We start from the raw sequence: 23,031 nt of genomic DNA, 5'->3' as shown, positions 1-23,031 counted from the left end.
GCCTTTGTGATAAACTCCATGTGATGCTTGAGGATTTCTTCGATTAGGAAGCGAGGTACGGCGGGGAGCAACTGTTCAAACAACAGCAGCTGCTCTCTGAGTTCTGAAGATGAAAATAACACTCAAAGGTTTCAACATTTGGCACAAAGGAAATCATATTATTCTTTTTGAAATTCATAACTTAATTGTTTGCATTCTCACAAATTAGACCAAGTACTCGTGACCCCGCCCTTAGAAGAGGTCAACTAATTGTTTGGGGAGTTGCTTTCACATAGGTTTTCCTGTACAACCCACAAAACACTTGCTTCTGCTATTTTCTAGGGATCCGATCACAAATACAGTGAGAGAGCTATCATGGAAATTCTCCCTTTTTACTTAGTGAAAGGAATGGGGTTAGCAAAATAAAAAAAAAATTTGCACATTCTCATTTTTTCTTTCACTCCCAAAGCATCTTTTTTTAAACTTTAAGTAGGTAACAGATCAATTGATATTGAGTTAATCATCTATATTTAACAGCCTTATATAGGAAAATGGAGAAGACTTGTGTGAGAGAGAGATTGGAGGTGAATCCAAGAGGGAAGACTTCAGGGTTCTGGAAATGATAGAACAATGATGGCAAGAGTTGCCTTTGTCGCTTGTTTTTGACAGATCAGTATATATGTGGGCATCAGGAGAAAATTATTAGGAAAATGTTCTCACTTATTATTGTAAAAAAAAGGTTAAGTGTGACAAGAAAGAGTAAGCTAGCAGAGATAAATTACTTCAGTATTTGCAAACTTTCTAGTAATAAAAATTTCCCTGATGTCGTCAGTATGATTGGTTTTGGCCGATCTCAGCCATGATGACAATTCCTGAGCTGGGGGGAAGTCAGAATCAGCCGCAATTTGAGCTCCTCTATCCTGCTGGATGATATAAGCAAAGGCTCTGAAGGAGAGCAGAAGGAGATTTAATTGTATCAAGCCTCTTGGACCAAAGAGCTCAGTATCTGTGGAGTCTATAACACAGCAAACAAACACGAATGCCCTCAGGAAAGGGAGAGAAAATATACAAAATGTACTTTTTTACTCATCTTGTTCTTATCATAAAATTAACTGAAGCTAATTATGAACGTATTACATATTAGAAACCATAACGCAAAACAGCACCCTGCCCCACACTGTCTTTTGCTGTGTATTCCTTTGTAAACCTTCTGAAATTACATGTAGGGCTGAAATTACAATATGAAATTTAGTGTTCTGATACCTTGCAGAATGTTATTGTAATAATCAGTCGCCTGAGACTGATATGACAGCATCTTCTGAATCACCTCTTCTGCACATGAGTCAAATGTGTCCTTCAGGTACTCAGGCCTGTAGACTGGAATTCGCTCTTTTTTTTTGTAGTAGTCCTAATGCGGATGAAGAAGTAGTGTTATATGTTTAAATATAATTAACAACACTTAAGGATTTGTTCGGGTGAAGGTAATGGTATATATCCAAAGGCAACAAATATGTTGAAAGAAAAGTACTCAAGAACCGAGTGAAATAAGCATTCATCCAGTCAGGTCACCTCAATAAAAATATGGTGTAGAAACTGATAAAGATACATTGGCATATTAAGCCTGTGCCTTCCATACAGTGTTAACAAGCTACCCTGCTAAGGACAATGTTTCATCAAATTAAACTGATTTATTTGCATATCTCAGTTACTAAAAGGCATTAAGCTTTGAAAACATTTTATGACCTAGGAATTCCTTATCATAATGAAGAAAAAAATCTATTTGAAAACAGGCTTAATCTGAAGAAAAGAAATTTGAAGAACTCAACATGCCCAGTGGAAATTCAATTTGACTTTCCAGCCAAACTTTCATTAGCACTTTCTCTTCGCAAAAACTCCCCCATAATTCATCCAAAATTCACTACCACTTTGATTTTCTCCTTAATGGTCTGACAAACAATTCTTGTTACTTAGGAAATAGCCAGGCTTACAAACTATTTCTCCTGAAACTGTGATATCTAAAGTCTCATTTCCATGGCACTCTGCACTGGGCGCACTGCTGAAAATTTTTCTTCTATTTTAAATTAGTTCTCTTGTACTCAGAACTGACTTTCAACAAGGGTTTGGTGATTTCAAACGTTTTTCTTCTAGATGACATGAGGATGGAAGACAGGCATCAAGGTATCATAAGCAGGCAAGTAGGAGGAGGATACAACTCATAATAGTGGTATTACAACTGACAATGCTGTACTGGAGCCATTTGATTGAAGACCAAGTGAATTCTCAAACAGCATCAGTTCAATGTACCGTGGAACACTGTTTTAATGGCATTAACGGTAGGAAAATAATTTCTGGCTTGTATCTACATGATTTTCTGAATCTGGGTTTTCAACAGGGCTCCTCACATAACAAGAAAACTTGGATGTGCTGTTCATCCCTTTTTATCCATTCCCAGATCTAAGCTTCTGTCTCTGCAGCCTCTTGGCCAATGAGGAAAGACCCTTCACTTTCAGCATGAATGCGCATTGTTTTATTGAACGATGATTCAGTGCCAGAATGAGGTCCAAATTCTGAAATATTTAAGGTGATATCATTTGAACGTGTCAATGCACGGGATCTGATGACATCATGGAAATGTCAAACCACCTTCCCTAACTGGTTTGCTGGCAAATTCATTAGCTCAGGACATTTGCTAGTTCAGTCTTTAGCCTTTGCTGTATCAGCAGCTGTCAGAGAGTAAATATTTAAAATTGGCCTTAGCTTTCCTTGGATCAAACAAGAAGAAAATCCAAATTCTTAACCCTGACTGCTCTTCAGAGATTCCTTTTAAGCATTTTAAAGATCACATTCAGCTGCAAAATAGCCCCCTGTCATTCATGCAGACTGGGTGTAAGAAACAACAACTGCAATTGAACAGATAATTCTTGCATCCAACAATATGGGCTATATTATATTAGAGCTGTGCATACTTGCAGGGCAGCTGAAGGCATCTACGGTAGCTGGCAAAATGGCTTGGAATAATAGGTAGTCACACACTTACAGCATCCCTGGATTGATTAGGGGAGAAGAAAAGGAAAGGTGGTCACAAGTGGGGGGGGGGGCAGAGAACAACCAGGAGCTGACTGAGAACTCTGATGGGAGCTGACCATGGGAACACTCCAGCTCCCATTGATGCACGTTCAGGCAATTGATGTTTGTCGTGGCAGCCTGCAGAACCCCCTTATAGCGATACTTAGGCCAAGCAGGGGACCCAGCTGTATCTACTAATCACTGCAGCACTGCCTCAAACATGCAGCAGGCTCCCTGCTTGCACATGTAACGGTCAATCACCATGCCCATTTAGAGCAGAACAACTGGATGCTTATCAGTCTGCCCACTTCCACGTGGCAGGTGATGTACTTGTGCTTTGTGAAGAGCACATACTTGCTGCCTGGACTGCTGCAGGCTTCAGCACCCATTTGGCACCTGAAAATTACACTCGGTGGGATTCAAACTCGAGACCGCACAGACCATTATACAAAGAAAAGCCACTTAGATAAGATACTAAAACACGTTTGCCATAGTGGGACTGTGTCACAGCAGAGTCAGCATTTTCATAAGATGGAAAGGAAAGAAAATTACAAGATATGGTCTTTAAAAACAGCAGAAAAGGCAGCAGGGGCTAAAGAAATAATTCCTATCACTACAATAAAATAGTACCACATGTCACCTAAATTGACCAATAAAAATGTAAAATTATGACAGAACATTAAGCTCTAATATTTATAATAATAAAAATATAGGAATAATGATAAAATATTCAGCTCCAAAAAACAAATTAATTACTTGCCTCAGCCATTGCCAGTAAGGTATTGGTATTTTCCCATAAAATATATGTTATTGCTCCTTTATAATATCTGGAAAAGACAAATAGCTCATGTTAAACTTTCATTTAATTGTGTGAATTGCTTTGGAGCTGAAGAGTGAGTGTTCAGCATAGGGATTTAAAGTTATTTCTGAGGGAGCCCCACTGGAGGCTTCACATTAAGAAGGAAGCAGCAACGTGGATATGGCACGACTCATATTACCTTGTCCTGCATAACCCAAAGAAAAGCAGGACAATAACATCTGCCACAGCATAGTTGGTGACAACAGAAGATCTTTAGGTGGTAATGGTAGGAGATTCCTCAAATTCACCTCTCTCCCTGCAGTCCTTTGGTTAGCTTATCAGAACCGTTTGAAAGGTAACTTGTACCGAGTCACTTCACAAGATAAATTCCTTTAAAAGGTTCTCCGTCAGAAGTGATCCATATCTGTTTTAGAGCAATCATTAAGTGATGCATCTAGAAATTCATCTATCACATGAAGAGTGCAAATAGGGAAGATATGTATGTACTTAAAAGATGATTCCCCACCGTCATACTAATTTGCTGCTTTTACTAATGGGAAAGATACCCATGCAGCAGGCGGGCATCCAATGGACATATAAAAGTTGTTCACCCATGTGGTTGCTGGTTGCTGAGATCTCAGGGTGGTTTAAACTCAAAATGTAGGGAGTCCTACCTGGCAGACAACTAGCCTGGAATTGTCAGAGTTACTGAATCTGTATTTTAGTAAACATTCAGCTGCAGGATCGTTCTACACCTGCTTGCTGAGCAATGGTTCCAGGTTCCACGCTCATTAAACATGACCTTAACTGAGCTTTATTTGTCTATGTTGAATGCTAAGATTAATTTTTTCAGATGGTCAATTATTTGGACAATACACTCAGTGGCCACTTTGTTAGGTCATTCTCTGAAAGCTCAAGAGACTGTTTTGCATGAAAATCCCAGGTGATCAGCAGTTTCTGAGGTATTCAAACCATCCTGTCTGGCATCAACAATTGTTCCAGTCAAAAGCACTTGGATCACATTTCTTTCCCCATTCTGATGTGTAGTCTGAACAACAACAGAACCTTTTGACCATGACTGCATGCTTTTATGCACGGAGTTGCTGCCATATGATTGGCTGATTAGATATTTACATCAATGAGCAGGTGTACAGGTGTATCTAATAAAGTGGACACTGAGTGTAGGTTGACCAACAACACTGAGTGAACACATGATGCTATCAGGGCTAAATACAAATGGGCAATAATAGTAAGGACAACCAGTCCATCGACATGCAACCACTCATCCTGAATGAGTGAAAGAAAAATGGAGGGCTATGTGGGAGGGAATAATTCGACTGATTTTGGTGTAGGTTAAAGGGTTGGCACAACATTGTGGGCCAAAGGGCCTGTATTGTGCTGTACTGTTCTATGTTCTAATCTCACATTATTTGTCTACCCTGAAAGTGGCAGGCTAGTATTTCCTCCAAATGCCTCTTATAACATTCTTCTGCTAACACATTCCAGCAACACAAGTGGTTGAAAACAGGGAACACCAATGGAGCAACTAGGATTGAGGTTCAAGTGCCCCTGCTTTTGTTGGTGGCCGTAGTTCTCCAAAATGATCTTCAGGAAATTTCTTACTTCACGATAAATATCGTAAACATAGTGCTTGCCATTCACTGATTTAAAACAATTCAAACTAATATTTATTGGGGTTCAGAAGTAGCTTTGCATCAGAACAAAATGCCAAATAATGAAGATGATTCATTTAATAACTGTCTATCAGTTTATTATTGCTGTAAGATAGGGCCCATATGTTTTCTCTTTAACAACGATGTTTTTGGGTAACTATTTCCATCAAATCCTCTAACAGAGCTGGTGGGGTCTGTTGTTGCTCATCCAGTTCCTACACATTGTGGCCAATGATGTCTGGGTGCTCAACCAAACCTCTTAGTGTCCCGCTGTTGACTCAGACTTTGGTTATTGCTGGAACTGTCCGTCATGCAGGTAGTGCATGAATATGTTAAAAAGGAATGTCATGCTCTTAAACCTGTGGGAGAGAGTAAAAAATACCTTGGCATTCAATTAGAGTACTCTCCTGAGATAAAGTTACTGCTGTGATCTTAGAGGCCAGGTATATTCACTTAACTGATCATATGAGGGGTGATTGATAAGTTCGTGGCCTAAGGTAGAAGGAGTCAATTTTACAAAACCTAGCACATTTATTTTTCAGCATAGTCCCCTCCTACATTTACACACTTAGCCCAGCAGTCGTGGAGCATACGGATCCCTTCTTTGTAGAAGTTGGCGTCTTGGACCTCCAGAAAGTGGTAAGCTCGTGGTCTAAAGTAGAAGGAGGTGGGTTATACAGCTCTCACTACATGCATATGCAGTTCAACTCCTTGAGTGATTATGCAGAAAGTTTGAAGTTAATAACTCACCTCCTTCTACCTTAGGCCACGAACCTATCAATCACCCCTGCTGCGGACCACTTTCTGGAGGTCCAAGACGGTATGTACCAATAGTAAAATATTTATTTTTAAATTAACTCTTACTTACAAAAACAGGGCACAATGCTAACAGTTAACAAAAAAAAAGTAAAAAAAAATGAGATTCTACTTACTCAGATGCTTCTGCAGTTTCACCAAAAACTTGATACTTTGGATCAAAGCGGTTTGGCTTTGAATACTTAATTCCACTAGAAAGATAAAAGTGCTCACTTAAGTTTGTATGTTTCACATATTTTACATACTATGGTACAGAAGGAGGCCATCTGGCTCAGTGGCTCCCAGCAAAACAATCCTATCAGTCTCATTCTCCCTCTGTTTCCTTGTATCCTATTCTCTCTCACATTCCCATCAATACCTCTCTCATTTTCTTGGTACCCATCTTCACTAGTAGGAATGTACTTAGCCACTTGCCTACCGGCACGCTATGGTATTGAGAAGGAAACCAGAGCACACAGGGGAAACACAAAGGGTCACAGGGAGAATCTGCGAACTCCACCCCAGATTGATATCGAACCCTAGTCCTTGGAGTGGTGAGGCTGCACCACCACCGAAAATGAAGCTGAGTGATCCCTGGAACACTGGGAGATCTATGAAGCCATCAAAGGGTGAAAGGTAATTCAGACAAACCTGAGCAAAACAGTTTAGTTATTGTGAACTGGGACTTTTTCAATTTTCTTCTAGCTATGGATATAGGCCAACACAGCAATGAGTAAGGTGGTCAAAGCCGAACAAACTTGTCTGAGAAGTCTGATAACAACCACGGTAGCGTAGCGATTAGTGTGATGCTATTACAGCTCAGGGTGTTCAGAGTTCAATTCCAGTGCCATTCTGTAAGAAGTTTGTACGTCCTCCCTGTGGAATGCACGTGCTTTCCCAGTGTGCCCTGGTTTCCTCCCACAGTCCAAAGATGTACCAGATAGGTTAATTGGTCATTGTAAATTGTCCTGTGATTAGGTTAGGATTAATTGGGTTTGTTGGGGTGTTCATCGGCATGGCTCGAAGGACTAGAAGGGGCTTCTCTGTGCTGTATCACTAAATAAATAGAATAACCACATCATCTATTTAACAAGTGCTGATCTAGGTATACAGAATAACAAGGAAACAGCGGAAAATGCTTTGAAATTCTAACATGGGATCTTTTGCATTTAGCTGGGAGAGAAAGCAGGTCTTTGGTTTAATAATATCTTATCCAAACAATGCAACAGTACTCCTTCTAAATGGCACTAAAACAGGTGTTTCCAACTTGGGGTCCATGGACCCCTTGGTTCATGGTAGGGGTCCACGGCATAAAGAAGGTTGGGAACCCCTGCATCAACCTAGATTTTTATAGTCAAGGCTCTGGAGTGGTTTCTGAACCTGAATTGGAGATAAGAAATTTACCCAATGATTCATAGCTTTGGCTTGCAGTAAATAGAGAAGCTGCAGCAGTGACTTTTAAACCAAGATTAGTAGCAAAAATTAAAATGCCTCTGTTGGAGGTGTCAGTGCATTGTTTGCTAATAAGCCCTATATTTTTGCTTGCGACCTTTGACGTAAGTGCTATAGTTGTTACAGCCAAGACCATGATTTTCAATGTGTTCAGTGATTTGCAAACAGAATAATACTGCTTGGTTCTTTCCACTTAAAAGTTAACTGAAAGAGAAACAAGTAAAACTTAGCTGGTGAACCAGTATTAAGGGAACTATTACATGGAGTAGCTAGACTGGGTCATGGTTGCTTAACCAGTTTAAATGTGGTGCAACAGAAACCTCACCCATCCAAGCCCTCGGCAAGGGGATCCACCAATGTCCCACAGATGTGCTTACTTACACTCATGGCAAAGCAGAAGGCCACTTTTGATCCATCAGTGGTGCCCAGACAAGCCTCATCTCCAGGAATTAGTGCAATCTGAGAATTTGTCCAGTAACAGTTATATATGGTAATTTTTCATCTTATCTGGACATTCTCTTCTACTATTGTAAAAGAATTACTGGAGATGGGAACGAGATTTGCTGGGTGCTGTGGAAGGGAGGTGGGCTGAAGTGCAAAATGGTGGAGCTGATTATATACGAAAACTTTCAGGCCCTTGACAGAACAGACTTGGCTTTGTAAGACACTGTGGCGCCTTGACACTTCCCCTGGGATCCTTAGAGACCAAAAGAATTTTCTTGTGCAAGTTTTCAATCCCCAGAGGTTTGTTTTTTGCTTTTGGTGAATTTAACTAATGTTCCCCGGGATTAATTAGTTTGTACTAGTAGAGGTCTGGAGCTTTAGGAGGTCTCAGAAGGGATGTGTCAGGTTCCAATGACTAAACCAACTGCAAGAATAAGGAGAGAATATTTCCAGTGAAGTCTAAGGACAGTCTCTAAAACAACCCTTTAATACCAGGGCATGGGAGAAGGGAAAGGAAAAGGCACTTGCCTCACCACTAACCCCCTTCCTTATGTCCTTTGCTGTACCTGATTTTTTTTAGTTCTGTTCAAACTGAGATGAATGAACAGAGATTCATAAAAATGAAACCACAGTCAGGAACTTAACTCTGTCAGAAGTAATAGACTTGAGCAGTAACAGACCTTGGTACTGATGATGCAGACTTTTGTCCTCTGGAAGACCCACCAGCAGAGCGGACATTTTGGGACACAGAAGGAAATGATATTTGAGATCCTGAAGAAGTGTGAAAAACAGTGTGATATTCAATGGAGCTACTGTCAATGTTACAGACACTTGCCAATATTTTTAATGGTGTTCTCTATTAATCTACACATATAGTAACTAACAAAATTTCAAATATCAATGCCCAGTTTTGAAAGGTATAATCTTCAATTGTGGAATATGACAGAGGGCACTGCATCAAAAAGGCACAGGTTCAATTCACAGTCCATGCTAAGTTAACTGATCTAATTGCAATGATAGCAAGGGAACTACAGTACATGATCTTAAAGTCCTGAAGAAAATTTAGGCAGTGTTTCCATTTCCAATCACAATATAGTGACCTTTACAGGGTACTGTTTGGGTAGCACTAAAGTGAGTAGGCAGAAAAACCTCACAGGCTGGGGTAGCAACTAAAGAATAGCCATGTGAGTGAAAAACTGGAACTTCCACATGTATCCTTTGTGAAAAGAGATGATATGGGAAGAAAACTGTAAAAGAAACTATAAAAGAAACAAAATTTGATTCAGAAAATTATAAGCAATCATCTACCAACTGTGGTATGATTGACAATTCTGGTTAGCATTCACTGAAACCCCACAGTAAATAGCACCTGAGAAATAAGCCAGGCAGCATCAATAAGAAGAAGGACAGACGACATTTCGGGCCAAGACCCTTTGTCAGGACGAAGGGTCTTGGCCCGAAACGTCGACTGTACTTCTTCCTATTGATGCTGCCTGGCTTGCTGCGTCCACCAGCATTTTGTGTGTGTTGCTTGAATTTCCAGCATCTGCAGATTTTCTCGTATCTGTGAAATAAACTGTTTTGAGAATCAAACATATCATTAAATAATTGAAAATTATGAATAAGGTTTGTGCTGTGGAGTTGGCACTCACTAGTATTTCACCCAATCTCTAATATCAATTTCTACAGAATCAGCATATTTGAATGTGTATGTTTTAATGTAATATTGGAGCCACACGTACAGTAATAGTGACCAGGAGTGACAGAGCTGGTTCACTTCATTGTCCCTTACCCAAGTCCAGGCATGAAGTGGCCAAAAATGGTGCTTTGTCATCACTCTTTTAAGTTAGACAATAGCAGCACTTTCTTTATATTTTTCGGTAAGCAATAAGGAAACAGGAATAAATCTGCACTGTTATTGGAGTGGTGGATCTGGGATTCTTCACCACTGACAGCTGTCAAGGCCAAGTCTTTATGTATATTTAAGGCAGAGGTTGATAGATTCTTGATTGGTCAGGGCTTCAAGGGATACGAGGAGAAGGCAGGAGATTGGCGCTGAGGGGGAAATGATGAAATGGTGGAGCAGACTCAATGGGCCAAATGGCCTAATTCTGCTACTATATCTTATGGTCTTATGGTAATGGGAAGATGCAAGGGATTCTGTTTTGTATAAAGCCTTACCTGCCACTTTAACTTGGTCATCAGTTTCCTCAGGCAGCATTTCAGGTACTACCTTTGATTTTCGAGTCCTACAGATTACATTTTTCAACACAATACAGAATTAGTATTCATTCAAATGAGATCACAGTACCTTTGATGCAGTGTTTATGAAAGAGTCAGCAGTTCCATTTTATGGCCATTTCTCTACCCCTTTTACATGGTACCACTGTTATTGTCAGGACATTCAATATCCTCGAATATACAAGCTTTCTTTTTTCCCGAACATCATGCACAATGAGTCTGAGCACTGCATGGCTGCCATGATGAAAGCTCTTTAGCAGTGTTGACCTCCACACCAACCATTGTGCATCAATGAGTTAGCAGTTGTAAGTTCACACATATCAGAATCATACAGCGCAGAAATGGGCCGCTGCGCCCCACCATTTTATAAACGGGAATTCTTATGGTGAAGGTGTACCAGATTATTTGGGGATACTTGATTTGGGATGTGGGAAAAACACAACACTAATTTATGCATCTCAAATGGGTGAAATCCATTCTCTGCTTTTTTTATTTCTCTTGATTATTATTATTATTATCTTGAAACAAACCGACTTCTTGTCACTGAAAGGATTCTTCCATGAACATTTCCACCACTTGCCCATCCTCATTCCTTTTAAGATAAGGTTGAGTATAGCCCCTTCCCCAGTAGGGCTCTCTACACACTACTTTTAAATTCACCCATAAATGTTTTTTATGAATTTATCCCCATCTGAGTATTACCTCCTGTGAATATATTTGTCAGGGACATTTGACATCTCCCAGACCTCCCACTATTTTATGTTCTTCTAAACACTGGTGAATACAGGCCTAATTGATCCAATTTCATCTCCTGCAATTCTAGTAGTTGCCATGTTTAACAAGTTTGCTGATGACACCAGAACTGGTGATAAAATGTGCAGTGAATAGGGTTATTTAAGATCTAGATCAACTGAGAAAGTGGGTCAAAGAATGGCAGATGGAATTAAACTTGGATGTGCAGAGTGTTGCACTTTGGCAAGTTAAATCAGGTCGGAGGTTACACAGTAAATGGTAGGACTCAAGAGAGTGTGTTGTCGAACAGAAAGCCTGGGGTACAGGTACATAGTTCCCCTAATGTGAAGAAAGGTGAAGAGGATGGCAAAGGCGGCATTTTGCATTCTTGGCTTCATGGGTCATAGCGCTGACTAGAGGAGTTGGGGTACTGTATTATGTTAAAACTGGACAAGTTGTTGTTGAGACCACACCTGGGGCACTGTATACCCAGCAAAGTGTCATTTAATTGGAAAGTGTGCACAAGGATGTTGTCAGTACTGTGGAGCTTGAGTTACAAGGGGAAGCTGAATGGGGTCACCTGAGCATAGGAGGCTGAGGGGTGATGTTATAGAGACATAGAAAATGATTAGGGGGCAGAGATAAGGTCATAGTCAATTTCTCAGGATAGAGGAATCTAGAACTAGAGGACATAGGTGTAGGTGAGAGGGTTAAGATTTAAAAGGCACCTGAAGGTCAAATTTTTCACACAGTGAGGAGGTGGGTATATGGACTGAGCTGCCAGAGGAAGCTGTAGAGGTGGGTAAAATGACAATGTTAAAAATTACAAAATTAATCAGGAGGGCTAAAAGAAGACATGAGGTTGCCTTGGCAGTCAAAGTGAAGGATAATCCAAAGAGCTTTTACAGGTATATTAAGAGCAAAAGGATTGTAAGGGATAAAATTGGTCCTCTTGAAGATCAGAGTGGTCGGCTATGTGTGGAACCAAAGGAAATGGGGGAGATCTTAAATAGGTTTTTTGCGTCTTTATTTACTAAGGAAATTGGCATGAAGTCTATGGAATTGAGGGAATCAAGTAGTGAGATCATAGAAACTGTACAGATTGAAAAGGAGGAGGTGCTTGCTGTCTTGAGGAAAATTAAAGTGGATAAATCCCCGGGACCTGACAGAGTGTTCCCTCGCACCTTGAAGGAGACTAGTGTTGAAATTGCAGGGGCCCTGGCAGAAATACTTAAAATGCCGCTGTCTACGGGTGAGGTGCCGGAGGATTGGAGAGTGGCTCATGTTGTTCCGTTGTTTAGAAAAGGATCGAAAAGTAATCCGGGAAATTATAGGCCGGTGAGTTTAACGTCAGTAGTAGGTAAGTTATTGGAGGGAGTACTAAGATACAGAATCTACAAGCATTTGGATAGACAGGGACTTATTAGGGAGAGTCAACATGGCTTTGTGCGTGGTAGGTCATGTTTGACCAATCTATTGGAGTTTTTCCGGAGGTTACCAGGAAAGTGGATGAAGGGAAGGCAGTGGATATTGTCTACATGGATTTCAGTAAGGCCTTTGACAAGGTCCCGCATGGGAGGTTAGTTAGGAAAATTCAGTTGCTAGGTATACATGGAGAGGTGGTAAATTGGATTAGACATTGGCTCAATGGAAGAAGCCAAAGAGTGGTAGTAGAGAATTGCTTCTCTGAATGGAGGCCTGTGACTAGTGGTGTGCCACAGGGATCTGTGCTGGGTCCATTATTATTTGTCATCTATATCAATGATCTGGATGATAATGTGGTAAATTGGATCAGCAAATTTGCTGATGAATCGATTGGAGGTGTAGTAGACAGTGAGGAAGGTTTTCGGAGCCTGTAGAGGGACTTGGACCAGCTGGAAAAATGGGCTGAAAAATGGCAGATGGAGTTTAATACTGACAAGTGTGAGGTATTGCACGTTGGAAGGACAAACCAAGGTAGAACATACAGGGTTAATGGTAAGGCACTGAGGAGTGCAGTAGAACAGAGGAATCTGGGAATACAGATACAAAATTCCCTAAAAGTGGCGTCACAAGTAGATAGGGTCGTAAAGAGAGCTTTTGGTACATTGGCCTTTATTAATCAAAGTATTGAGTCTAAGAGCTGGAATGTTATGATGAGGTTGTATAAGGCATTGGTGAGGCCGAATCTGGAGTATTGTGTTCAGTTTTGGTCACCAAATTACAGGAAGGATATAAATAAGGTTGAAAGAGTGCAGAGAAGGTTTACATGGATGGTGCTGGGACTTGAGAAACTCAGTTACAGAGAAAGGTTGAATAGGTTAGGACTTTATTCCCTGGAGCGTAGAAGAATGAGGGGAGATTTGATAGAGGTATATAAAATTATGATGGGTATAGATAGAGTGAATGCAAGCAGGCTTTTTCCACTGAGGCAAGGGGAGAAAAAAACCAGAGGACATGGGTTAAGGGTGAGGGAGGAAAAGTTTAAAGGGAACATTAGCGGGGGCTTCTTCACACAGAGAGTGGTGGGAGTATGGAATGAGCTGCCAGATGAGGTGGTAAATGTGGGTTCTTTTTTAACATTTAAGAATAAATTGGACAGATACATGGATGGGAGGTGTATGGAGGGATATGGTCCGTGTGCAGGTCAGTGGGACTAGGCAGAAAATGGTTCGGCACAGCCAAGAAGGACCAAAAGGCCAAAAGGCCTGTTTCTGTGCTGTAGTTTCTATGGTTTCTATGGTTAAGAGCAGGGGTTCCCAATTTTTTTTATGCCATGGACCAATACCATTGAGCAAGGGGTCCATACACCCCAATGTGGGAACCCCTGGTTTAGATGGATATGGACCAAATGGAGGCAAATAGGCCCAACTTGTCCATAGCAACCAAATTGTCTACCTGTGCTAGTCCTAAGAGTTTTCTTTCATGCTTTTTAACACTATGACTCTATGAATCAGATTGACTCATTTTCATTGTACTCCTGCATTGGCAAGTATATCCTTTCTTAGGTAAGAAGACTAAAACTGCTCATAATACTCTGCGTGTGGTCTCACATATGTTATGTTCTTCAGAATGCCAAATGAGTACATCACTTTTTTGTTCAACAGATCGTCGGTTACACAACCAAATTATTATAAAGACGACAGAAATATTTCATCTCATGCAGCAGAAGGATCTTTGTGCATTGTTCTCTTTCTGTTACATTTAGTGTCGTTTGTCATTCTGTGCCGTGTGATAAAAAGAGTTAGTGCATCCTGCATTTAACTGAGACGAGGAGCTGGTGGGTTCACATTTCTGGCACTCTGTGTCACCATCTGTTCCTTGCTAGTGCCTGCGAAATCATCACATTTTCACTTACTGTAGTATTTCTTTGATGACACCAACAGCCACATCTTCAGTGGCATTTCGTCCTTTTCTGCTGGGCTGAAATAAATTCTCATTGACAGAGAAGGTTACTTTATTGTCTTGTTTCTGGAAATCACCACGAGTGGCTGTGGCAATCGGCCCCTGGAGAGGGACTTCGGTTACAGCTGGTTCCTAGAAAAAGAACATTTAAAAGAAATCAATCGTTAAAACAGTTTAGTTAATTAATAATTAACAATGGAAGTTTTGGACATGCGGAGTCATTAGTGATAACTCTGGCGTTCTCATCAGACCCAATGCAAGCAGGCCATCTTTACATAGTCAGAACAGTAGTGCCAGTGCGGTCCTCTTACTATTGGTGCTGAGCTTGCTCCAGTTTTGTTACAGGAAAATGATCAAAATAATAAAGTCTGCATTATTGATCTCATAAGTATATTTTTACCTTGGCATCAGGGTGATAGAAGGGGTGTCCATAGTTGAAGAGAATCTCAGTTCTGAAGGCAGTGTGTAGTATAGATTACTATATATAATTCAGTTGCTGATGGATCTTACAATAGACACCATCTATGTTTGGCAATAATTACTAAATATCAATTAAAGATAGAGTTTACAGACTGGTTAATATAATAAAATTTTCATGCCACTGTGTAGAGTGGACCATGCCCTGGAATGGGGCTCGAGTGATCTTCCTACAAACCCACTGCTCAGATTTAACAAAGTGCTTCAAGCAAAACTTCTCTAATGAAAACTCCCAGGGTTAGCAAGAAAATAATTGTAGGATGCACAACAAAGGTACAAAGGGAATGCAACAATCAAGAAGCAGAAGAACAATTCTGCAAAACAACACTAACTCACCTTCTGTATAAATTCAATATTTTTTTATGACTCCTCAAAGGCGATTATGCCTTGAGTCCTGTACTCATTCCATACAAATTTACATTAGAATCAGTAAGTATCAGTCTACAGCACACAACAGCTATTTAATTAAAACATGTAATTTTTTCCCTTTTCACACATTCTCACATTGACTGTTCCAAGTCCTGCTGATAAAGATTGAGATCAATATCAAATGATATTCAATCATACAGCTTATTTTATTGAGTCCATATTCTGTGTTATAGAAACCCACTCTTGGATTTCCTGCCAATAACCCTTCCCTGGATTCCACCTATGATCTTTAATTTTTGCAAGAGGGACACCTTGTAAAATACTGATAAAGCAATCTGAAACTGGCACAACCCTCCAATCCACTGCAAATGAATAATTTATGAAAGTAACAGGATATTCTCAGAAGCCTCCCTGAAAATACTATCATGCTCACAGAGACCTATGTTCTAATTTACAGAACACAATGTCAGTCACCCAACAAAAAACATTGCTCTAACCACAAAGCAAAGGAAATAAATTGTTTATGAGACAACAAGCAGATAAACATCAGAATATTAAATTTTAAGTTGTATTGTTAATGGCACAAGAAACATGATTGTAAACGAATTCTGAATAAAAAAACAATGTATTTCTAATTTTGTAATGAACAATTACACTTACCACTAAGCAGTCAAGGTAGATGGCCCATTTCTCCATTAAATCCCTGATAATTTGAGTAAACTGGTATAGGTCCTGAGGCAATACACTCTATGAGGGGTGGAATGGGATAAGGTGGATGAAAATTACAATTACATTAACAGTAATAGAACGTCGATTGCCTCAGAATTCTTAACAAAATACACAATTTTGCTTTCCCATTTGATGCAAATTTCCTTTCCAAAATATTCCCTTCCTTTTTTTCTTTCTGAATGTTGATGTGTTTAGCCTCTATTTAATAATTTCAGTTGTAGCTTTTCAGCAATTGCAGTTTCTTAATTACCTTTAAAACAGCTAGAAATATTTAATTGTTTACAAAGGCTTTCATCATTTTAGGCCTCTATGGCATCGCACAGCTTGTTAAAGAGGAATTGCTGCTGTCATTTTGTTTCCATCCCCATGCTTTCCTCATTCTGAGTAACCTGGACTGTGGAAGTGTGGCCCGTCTTCCAGCATTTAGCAGGTGGCTAGTTTTCATGACTCAGTCTGGGAAGTATGTTAGCCAGCTACAGGATAGCTGAGAGCAGAACCTAACTGTGTTCCCATCTGCAGTTGGTCACTTTTACAGGAGAGTAATCAGAAATTGGAGTTCTAGCTACATTTTTCTTCAGCTTCTTCATTCCAGAGACCCCAAGGCTGATTTTAAGCACCCTACTATTACATTTGGGTGGTGGGGTCGAGCTTTGTCTCTAACAAAGAAGGTAGAAGGCGCCCCTTCCCTTTGTTAGCCTGCAGGTCACCCTTGGGTAAGGTGTAGCACCACCACCCCCACCCCGATCAGGTCCAATGTGAAGCCGTGGAAGCAGGAGGTGGATGTTTGTAAGAACAGCTGGTGCATATAAGAGGTCCTGGTTATGTGACCACTGGCACCAGGCAGACAATCTCTGAAGAGTATTGATAAAGACACTGCCCAGAAGAAGGCAATAGCAAACCATTTCTGTACAAACATTTGCCAAGAACAATCATGGTCATGGAAAGACCATGTTAGCCCACATCATACGACACGACCCATAACAAATGAACTATTACAATATTGCCAATCAGATATCTTGCATTTGCAAGTCTACTCTGTTAGTCATAAATAAAAAGATTAAAATAAGGAATTTCTGACTTATTATGGCTCATATGGTCGATTTCCTAATGGATAAATGCCCTATGATCACACACATGCAGGATATGTTTTGTAATACAGTAAATGTGATAGCATAAAGTTGGGTAGAACATTAAAACTGTCAAAAAACCTGCTGTGAAAATAATGTGCACATATATTAATATTAAACTATATAACAGAGAAGTGGGATAATAAATAACATTCCACAGTGTTTTGGTTTTAAAAGTATATGCTTTTAAGTGTTAAGGTTTTGAAGAAGGGTAACTAATTACAGTAACAGGTTTCCCTTTTGCTCCTGCCCACTATCTTGTGGCAGGGAATCTTCCTCCTAGACACAGAATGACTGGATTTGGTGTGATCCTTTCCTCACCTCAACTGTTAGTGGGACAAAGGGGTGTCAACACCAGGATAGAAAGGAAAACAAAGTAGTGCTAATTTTGCAGAAATTTTACTTACTTCATAGCTGCTGGCAAGTATGAGTCAGGAGAAAATTTACAAGGAAAACAAAACTTGAAACAACTAATAAGTCTCACTGCATATTTTTCAAAGTGAATCTACGAGGGGTGATTGATAAGTTCGTGGCCTAAGGTAGAAGGAGTCAATTTTAGAAAACTTAGCACATTTATTTTTCCTACATTTACACACTTAGTCCAGCGGTCGAAGAGCATACGGATCCCTTCTTTGTAGAAGTCGGCATCTTGGACCTCCAGAAGTGGTCCACAGCAGGGGTATTGATAAGTTTGTGGCCTAAGGTAGGAGGAGATGAGTTATTAACTTCAAGCTTTCTGCATTTTCACTCAAAAGAGTTGAACTGCACGTGCATGTAACAAGAGCTGTATAACTCATCTCCTTCTACCTAAGGCCACAAATTTATCAATCACCCCTGCTGTGGACCGCTTCTACAAAGAAGGGATCCGTATGCTCCACGACCGCTGGACTAAGTGTGGAGGGGATTATGTTGAAAAAATAAATGTGCTAGGTTTTCTAAAATTGACTCCTTCTACCTTAGGCTACGAATTTATCAATCACCCCTCGTATATTGCAATCTGGGGAAATTCTCCATAAATGCAAAATAGATGAACAGTGAATAAAGGTTCTGTTTCTGCAACTGAAAATATCCTCAAATTGTAAAATTGGAACATCTACATATCAGAACAAAAAGCTAGCATGGGAAACTTGTGCTAATACTCCAGGTGATTCAGGAAGATCAACTACTGTTAATGATAGAGAAAAAGATAATCAACAACACTGTGCAACAAAATCTGCAACAATAAGATTCAAACATTTCCACGCGTGAGCCAGTGGAAATAAAACTTGCCTCTTTGTCAAGGTTTGGTCGGGCACATGCGTCTATTTTCCTTTCAAGATGCTCAAGGTGGGAAGCTACATTTCTGAGCTGATGGTTGCTTTTGGCCACCTGCAATATAGTCAAACGAATTTAAAATTAAACAGGAAAGAGTTTTCACACAATCATTATGAATGGCGTCAGAGTAGATGACGTGATTTAACACTGCACTACTGTTGCAGAACTTCTTTTTAGCAATAATTGGTAAAAAAAATAAAACCAAATGAAATGCATATGGGATGTACTAGTTTCTAGCCTCAGCATGTGTGGTCATTGCACACCAACTTGTGAAACATGGCCCCTTCAACCAGTGCAACACATACAAGATGCTGGAGGAATTTAGCAGATCTGCTAGTAACCAAAATTCACATAAATTCCATTACTATTGTTATTCTTCCTGTAGCAAATACCCCTATGCTGTTTAACATCACTAACCCCCTTTCTAAATTCCTACATTAATTTTTGTTCAAGATATTAGGAAGAATTGATAAAATACAGAGTATTTAAACAAACTCCTTTGGCTGTCTGGAGAGAGTCTAGAAGAGATAGTCTGAAAGATGGATGTTTCAGGAATGAACTTCGGAAACAGTTTTGTATGTAAAGTTTAAGAAATATATGCAATTGTCTTTCTATAGCTCAGGTTATTAAATTTTCATTAATAAAATATATTGAAAGACACAGTGAAAAGGATGTGAATATGGAAAATGCTGGAAATACTCAGTAGATCAGGCAGCATTGAGAGAAAGGTAGAGCCTACATCTCAGGTTGATGCTACTTCATCAGTATTCTATTTTCATATAGGAGTTTGGGATATAAATTATCTGAATACGATTTGAATTGAGTAATGTATCTAATAGATCAAGCTATAGAATGAATAATATCACAAATGGCAAAACATGCCAGAGAACAGTTGACTACTAAAAGTATTTTGCCAAGCTCTTAGGCTTCTACCACGTTCTGATGAAACATCATTGACCTAGACCTTTGAAGGAATGGAGCAACTAATTGTCATACTGCAAAATTTCATAGATTTTTGAATGGAAGGTTGGAAATATAACTTCACCACTCAAAGAAGGAGGAAAAGAAGAAAATACGGAATTATTGACAAGTTAAAATTAACTTAACTTTGGAGCAGACTCGATGGGCCGAATGACCTAATTCTGTTCCTATCTCCTGTGGTTGCTGAGTGTTTCCAACATTTTCAGCATCTGCATAACTTTGCCTGGGTGTATGTGGTGTTTGCCTTTGTTTCACTTATTTTAAGGGAATTAATGTACTTCTCCTGTTTCCATGTGTTTATCTCAAGATTTGATTCTTAAATTGCCCAAGCAAACAATTAAAGGGCAAGTTTATATCCACCCACCATCCCTCACCAGCACTATATCCACATCAGCCACCCAGCACCCTTCACCCCTCCCATGCACTGCCACCTTTCGCTTACACTCCACACCTCACACCTACACTGACACAGTCTCTCTCCTGCTGCGTTTTCATATGCTCTGCTACCTAAATGAGTTCCTCTTGCCAAAAGTCACTTTGTCACTTTATCATTTCCTGTTAGAGTTATCGTATGCTCAGATACTCCTGCACCTAGTGTCACTTTATGTACATACAATCCGTCTATGTAGACAAGCTACACTCAGTTACTTGTATGTTATATGGTTGGTTTTATTTTCATATTTATTGTACTTTTTTGTTTTCTTATTGTTCTCTTGATGCTTATTGTGTTTTTAAGCTGCATCAGATTCAAGTAGCATCATTTTGTTCTCCTTTTCACTCATGTACTGAAGAATGATGATAAACCATCTTGAATCTTGAATATAATTGCTGAATGTAGCTGGTAAGGGGTCCTGTGGAGCAAGTTTCAACAGTCTCTTTCCCTGTCTGCCACTGGTTTGTACAATGATAAATCAATGATCAACAATCAACACCAGAGATCTTATAGGTTTGTTCAGGAAAAAAAGGAAGTACATGCCAGATTTATGCAAATAGAATTGAGTGAGTCCTTTAAAGAATATAGAGAACAAATGAGAGAAATAAAGAAAATCAGGAGGGCAAAAAGGGGTTATGAAATATCTTGGGTAAGTAAGATTAAAGAGAATTCCAAGATGTGCTGTGAGTATACGGTACAAAGGATAGAAAGAGTGGGTCTCCAAAGCGATCAAAGGGGTAACCTCTGTGTGGATCCAAAGGATGTGGATGAGATCATAAATAAATGCTATACATCTCTACTCACCAAGAAGTAGTAATGGAAAAAGGAAGATGGTTTTACAGTTTTGTGTAAAGTTCTGGCTGCCATAATATAGGATGAATGTGGTTGCACTGGAAAAAAATGCAGGATGTTGCCGTTATAGGTGGGTTTTATTTTATTTTGAGCAGTGGTTCCCAACCTTCTTTAAGCCATGGACATATACCGTTAAGCAAGGGGTCTGAGGATCCCAGGTTGGGAACCCATGATTTAGAGATACAGCCTGGACACGGCCCTTCAGGCCCACGGAGGTGTACCACCTGGGAACCCACTAATTTAACCCTAGCCTAGCCATAGGACAATTTACAATGACCAATTAACCTACAAACCAGTACGTCTTTGGAATGTGGGGTGAAACTGGAGCACCCAGAGGAAGCCCACGTGGTCACAGGAAGAATGTACAAACTCCTTAAAAAGGATGCTGGGATTGAACTCCAAACTCTGATACCTCCAAGTCATAATAACGTCACATTAACCACTAACCACTACACTACTAGTTATAGAGAGAGATTAGGTAGGATGGGTTTGTTTATCCTGGAGTAAAGAAGAGTGAGGGCTGAACTGATAGAGCTGTTTAAAATTATAAGAGGCATAGATGGGTAGAAAGTCAGAGTCTTTTTTCCTTAGCAGTGATATCAAAAACAAGAGGGCTTAGGTTTCGGCTGAGAGGAAGGAGTTTTAAATGGGATTTTCTTTACACAGGCCAATATCTGGTATGTGGTGAATCAGATACAATCACGAGAGGGTTATGGCAAAGTGTATTAGATGGCAAAAGCAACACACATAAAATGTTGGGGGAACTCAGCAGGCCAGGCAGCATCGATGGAAAAGTAGTGTCGCTGTTTCGAGCTGAGGTGCTGCTGAAGGGTCTTGGCCCAAAATGTCAACTGTACTTTTTCCCATAGATGCTGCCTGGTCTGCTGAGTTCCTCCAGCATTTTGTGTGTGTTGCTTGGATTTCCAGCATCTGCAGATTTTCTCTTCTTTTAGATGGGCAAAAGGTTCAACATGGATGAGATGGGCCGAAGGGCTCATTTCTGTGCTGTTCGACTCTACGACTCCATGAATTTTAAGTACTAAATTAAATTAATTCCTGCTTTACATTTTCAGTGCAATCCAACATGGTGAATGGAGAAAAATTCTTGATATCATTTTTCAATCTGCAAGCATATAGTTGCAGAAAAATTATTTAACTCTTACTCACTTAATTTTAACTCTTTTAAAGACATAACCATTTCCTGTTCTTATAGAATTGTCTTTGTAATGGGGAAGCAGTGGATTACCTTAGGCACCGAGAGGTGGGAGTGTGAGAAAGGGAACAGATCTGACAGCCTTTGGCTGATCACTGGCTTCCTGTTGTTGGAAGCAGGAGATGTGATAGGATAGGCAAGAAGTTGTTGAGTTAGTTTCTGGGATAAAGACATTGGTAACTGTGGAACATAAAGATGGAAGAAAGAAATATATCTCCAAAGAGTTTTGGCACCCTTCTTATTATTTCCTGAACTTCTTCAGCCTCACAAGAAAGCTGTGGTATGATTTCTGCTCAAGTTCTGATCATCATAACATTGGAATATTGTTGATGTCAAGAATCACTGGTTGGTACTTATACAAGAGTCTCCCACCTGAGTTTGCTAGGAACTTCACACATCACCAAAAGCAGCACTATTAAAATAATTTCTTTACACACTCAATTCAAGCAAACATTAAAATTCTTTCTGATATATTGGTGGCATTAAACCTTAGCAGAGAGAGATTCAACGCTTAGATTAGATAAATTGGTAAATGTTCTAAGGTTCATGATCCATCTAACTTTTCAATATATATTTGATGGTGAAACCCTTAACTGGCCATTTCACTCCATAGCCCAGGAGCATTTGCAGCAATCCAAAGCTACCTTGCAAAGGGATCAGATGTGGTCTCTACAGCTCTACAAATAAAGGAAGCTGTTGTTATGTTTCCCTTCCCACAAAGTTTGTTGGAACAATTGAACTAATTGATTTCTATTTGGTTTGTACACTGTCCATACTTAACTGGGTCAGTTACTCAGAAATCTTTTCTTACCTCACTTTTGATTCTTGTTTGAGTGTTTGTCAAAAGTCGTTTAATTTTCTCAATGAAGATGAAATCTGAGGTGTAACGCATATATTTGTCTTCAACCTCTTTGATCACATCAGAAGACTTTTGAAAGAATCAATAAAAGTATCACATTCAATAACATGCT

General features: G+C 39.7%; 1 protein-coding gene across 4 annotated transcripts in view; it reads right to left on the bottom strand.

The window, feature by feature from the left end:
- Positions 1-23,031, bottom strand: part of ccdc180 (coiled-coil domain containing 180) — an 81,517-nt gene that overhangs the window by 9,548 nt on the left and 48,938 nt on the right. For 3 of the 4 annotated variants that reach the window (XM_072240212.1, XM_072240213.1, XM_072240215.1), the window contains 10 exons: positions 22,872-22,988; positions 18,537-18,635; positions 16,072-16,158; positions 14,519-14,697; positions 10,390-10,457; positions 8,889-8,979; positions 6,450-6,524; positions 3,806-3,872; positions 1,243-1,387; positions 1-103 (listed from right to left, as the gene is read on the bottom strand). The exon at positions 1-103 is cut by the window's left edge and continues 58 nt beyond it. In XM_072240212.1, the coding sequence (XP_072096313.1) occupies positions 1-103; positions 1,243-1,387; positions 3,806-3,872; positions 6,450-6,524; positions 8,889-8,979; positions 10,390-10,457; positions 14,519-14,697; positions 16,072-16,158; positions 18,537-18,635; positions 22,872-22,988 (1,031 nt within the window). The remainder of the gene's footprint in view (positions 104-1,242; positions 1,388-3,805; positions 3,873-6,449; positions 6,525-8,888; positions 8,980-10,389; positions 10,458-14,518; positions 14,698-16,071; positions 16,159-18,536; positions 18,636-22,871; positions 22,989-23,031) is intronic. The other variant, XM_072240214.1, reaches the window with a different exon arrangement.

This window comes from Mobula birostris, chromosome 22 (assembly GCF_030028105.1).
Source record: "Mobula birostris isolate sMobBir1 chromosome 22, sMobBir1.hap1, whole genome shotgun sequence".
Taxonomy (NCBI): Eukaryota; Metazoa; Chordata; class Chondrichthyes; order Myliobatiformes; family Myliobatidae; genus Mobula; species Mobula birostris.
The sequence above is the reverse complement of the archived record's forward strand: the minus strand, read 5'-3'. Positions and strand labels throughout refer to the sequence as shown.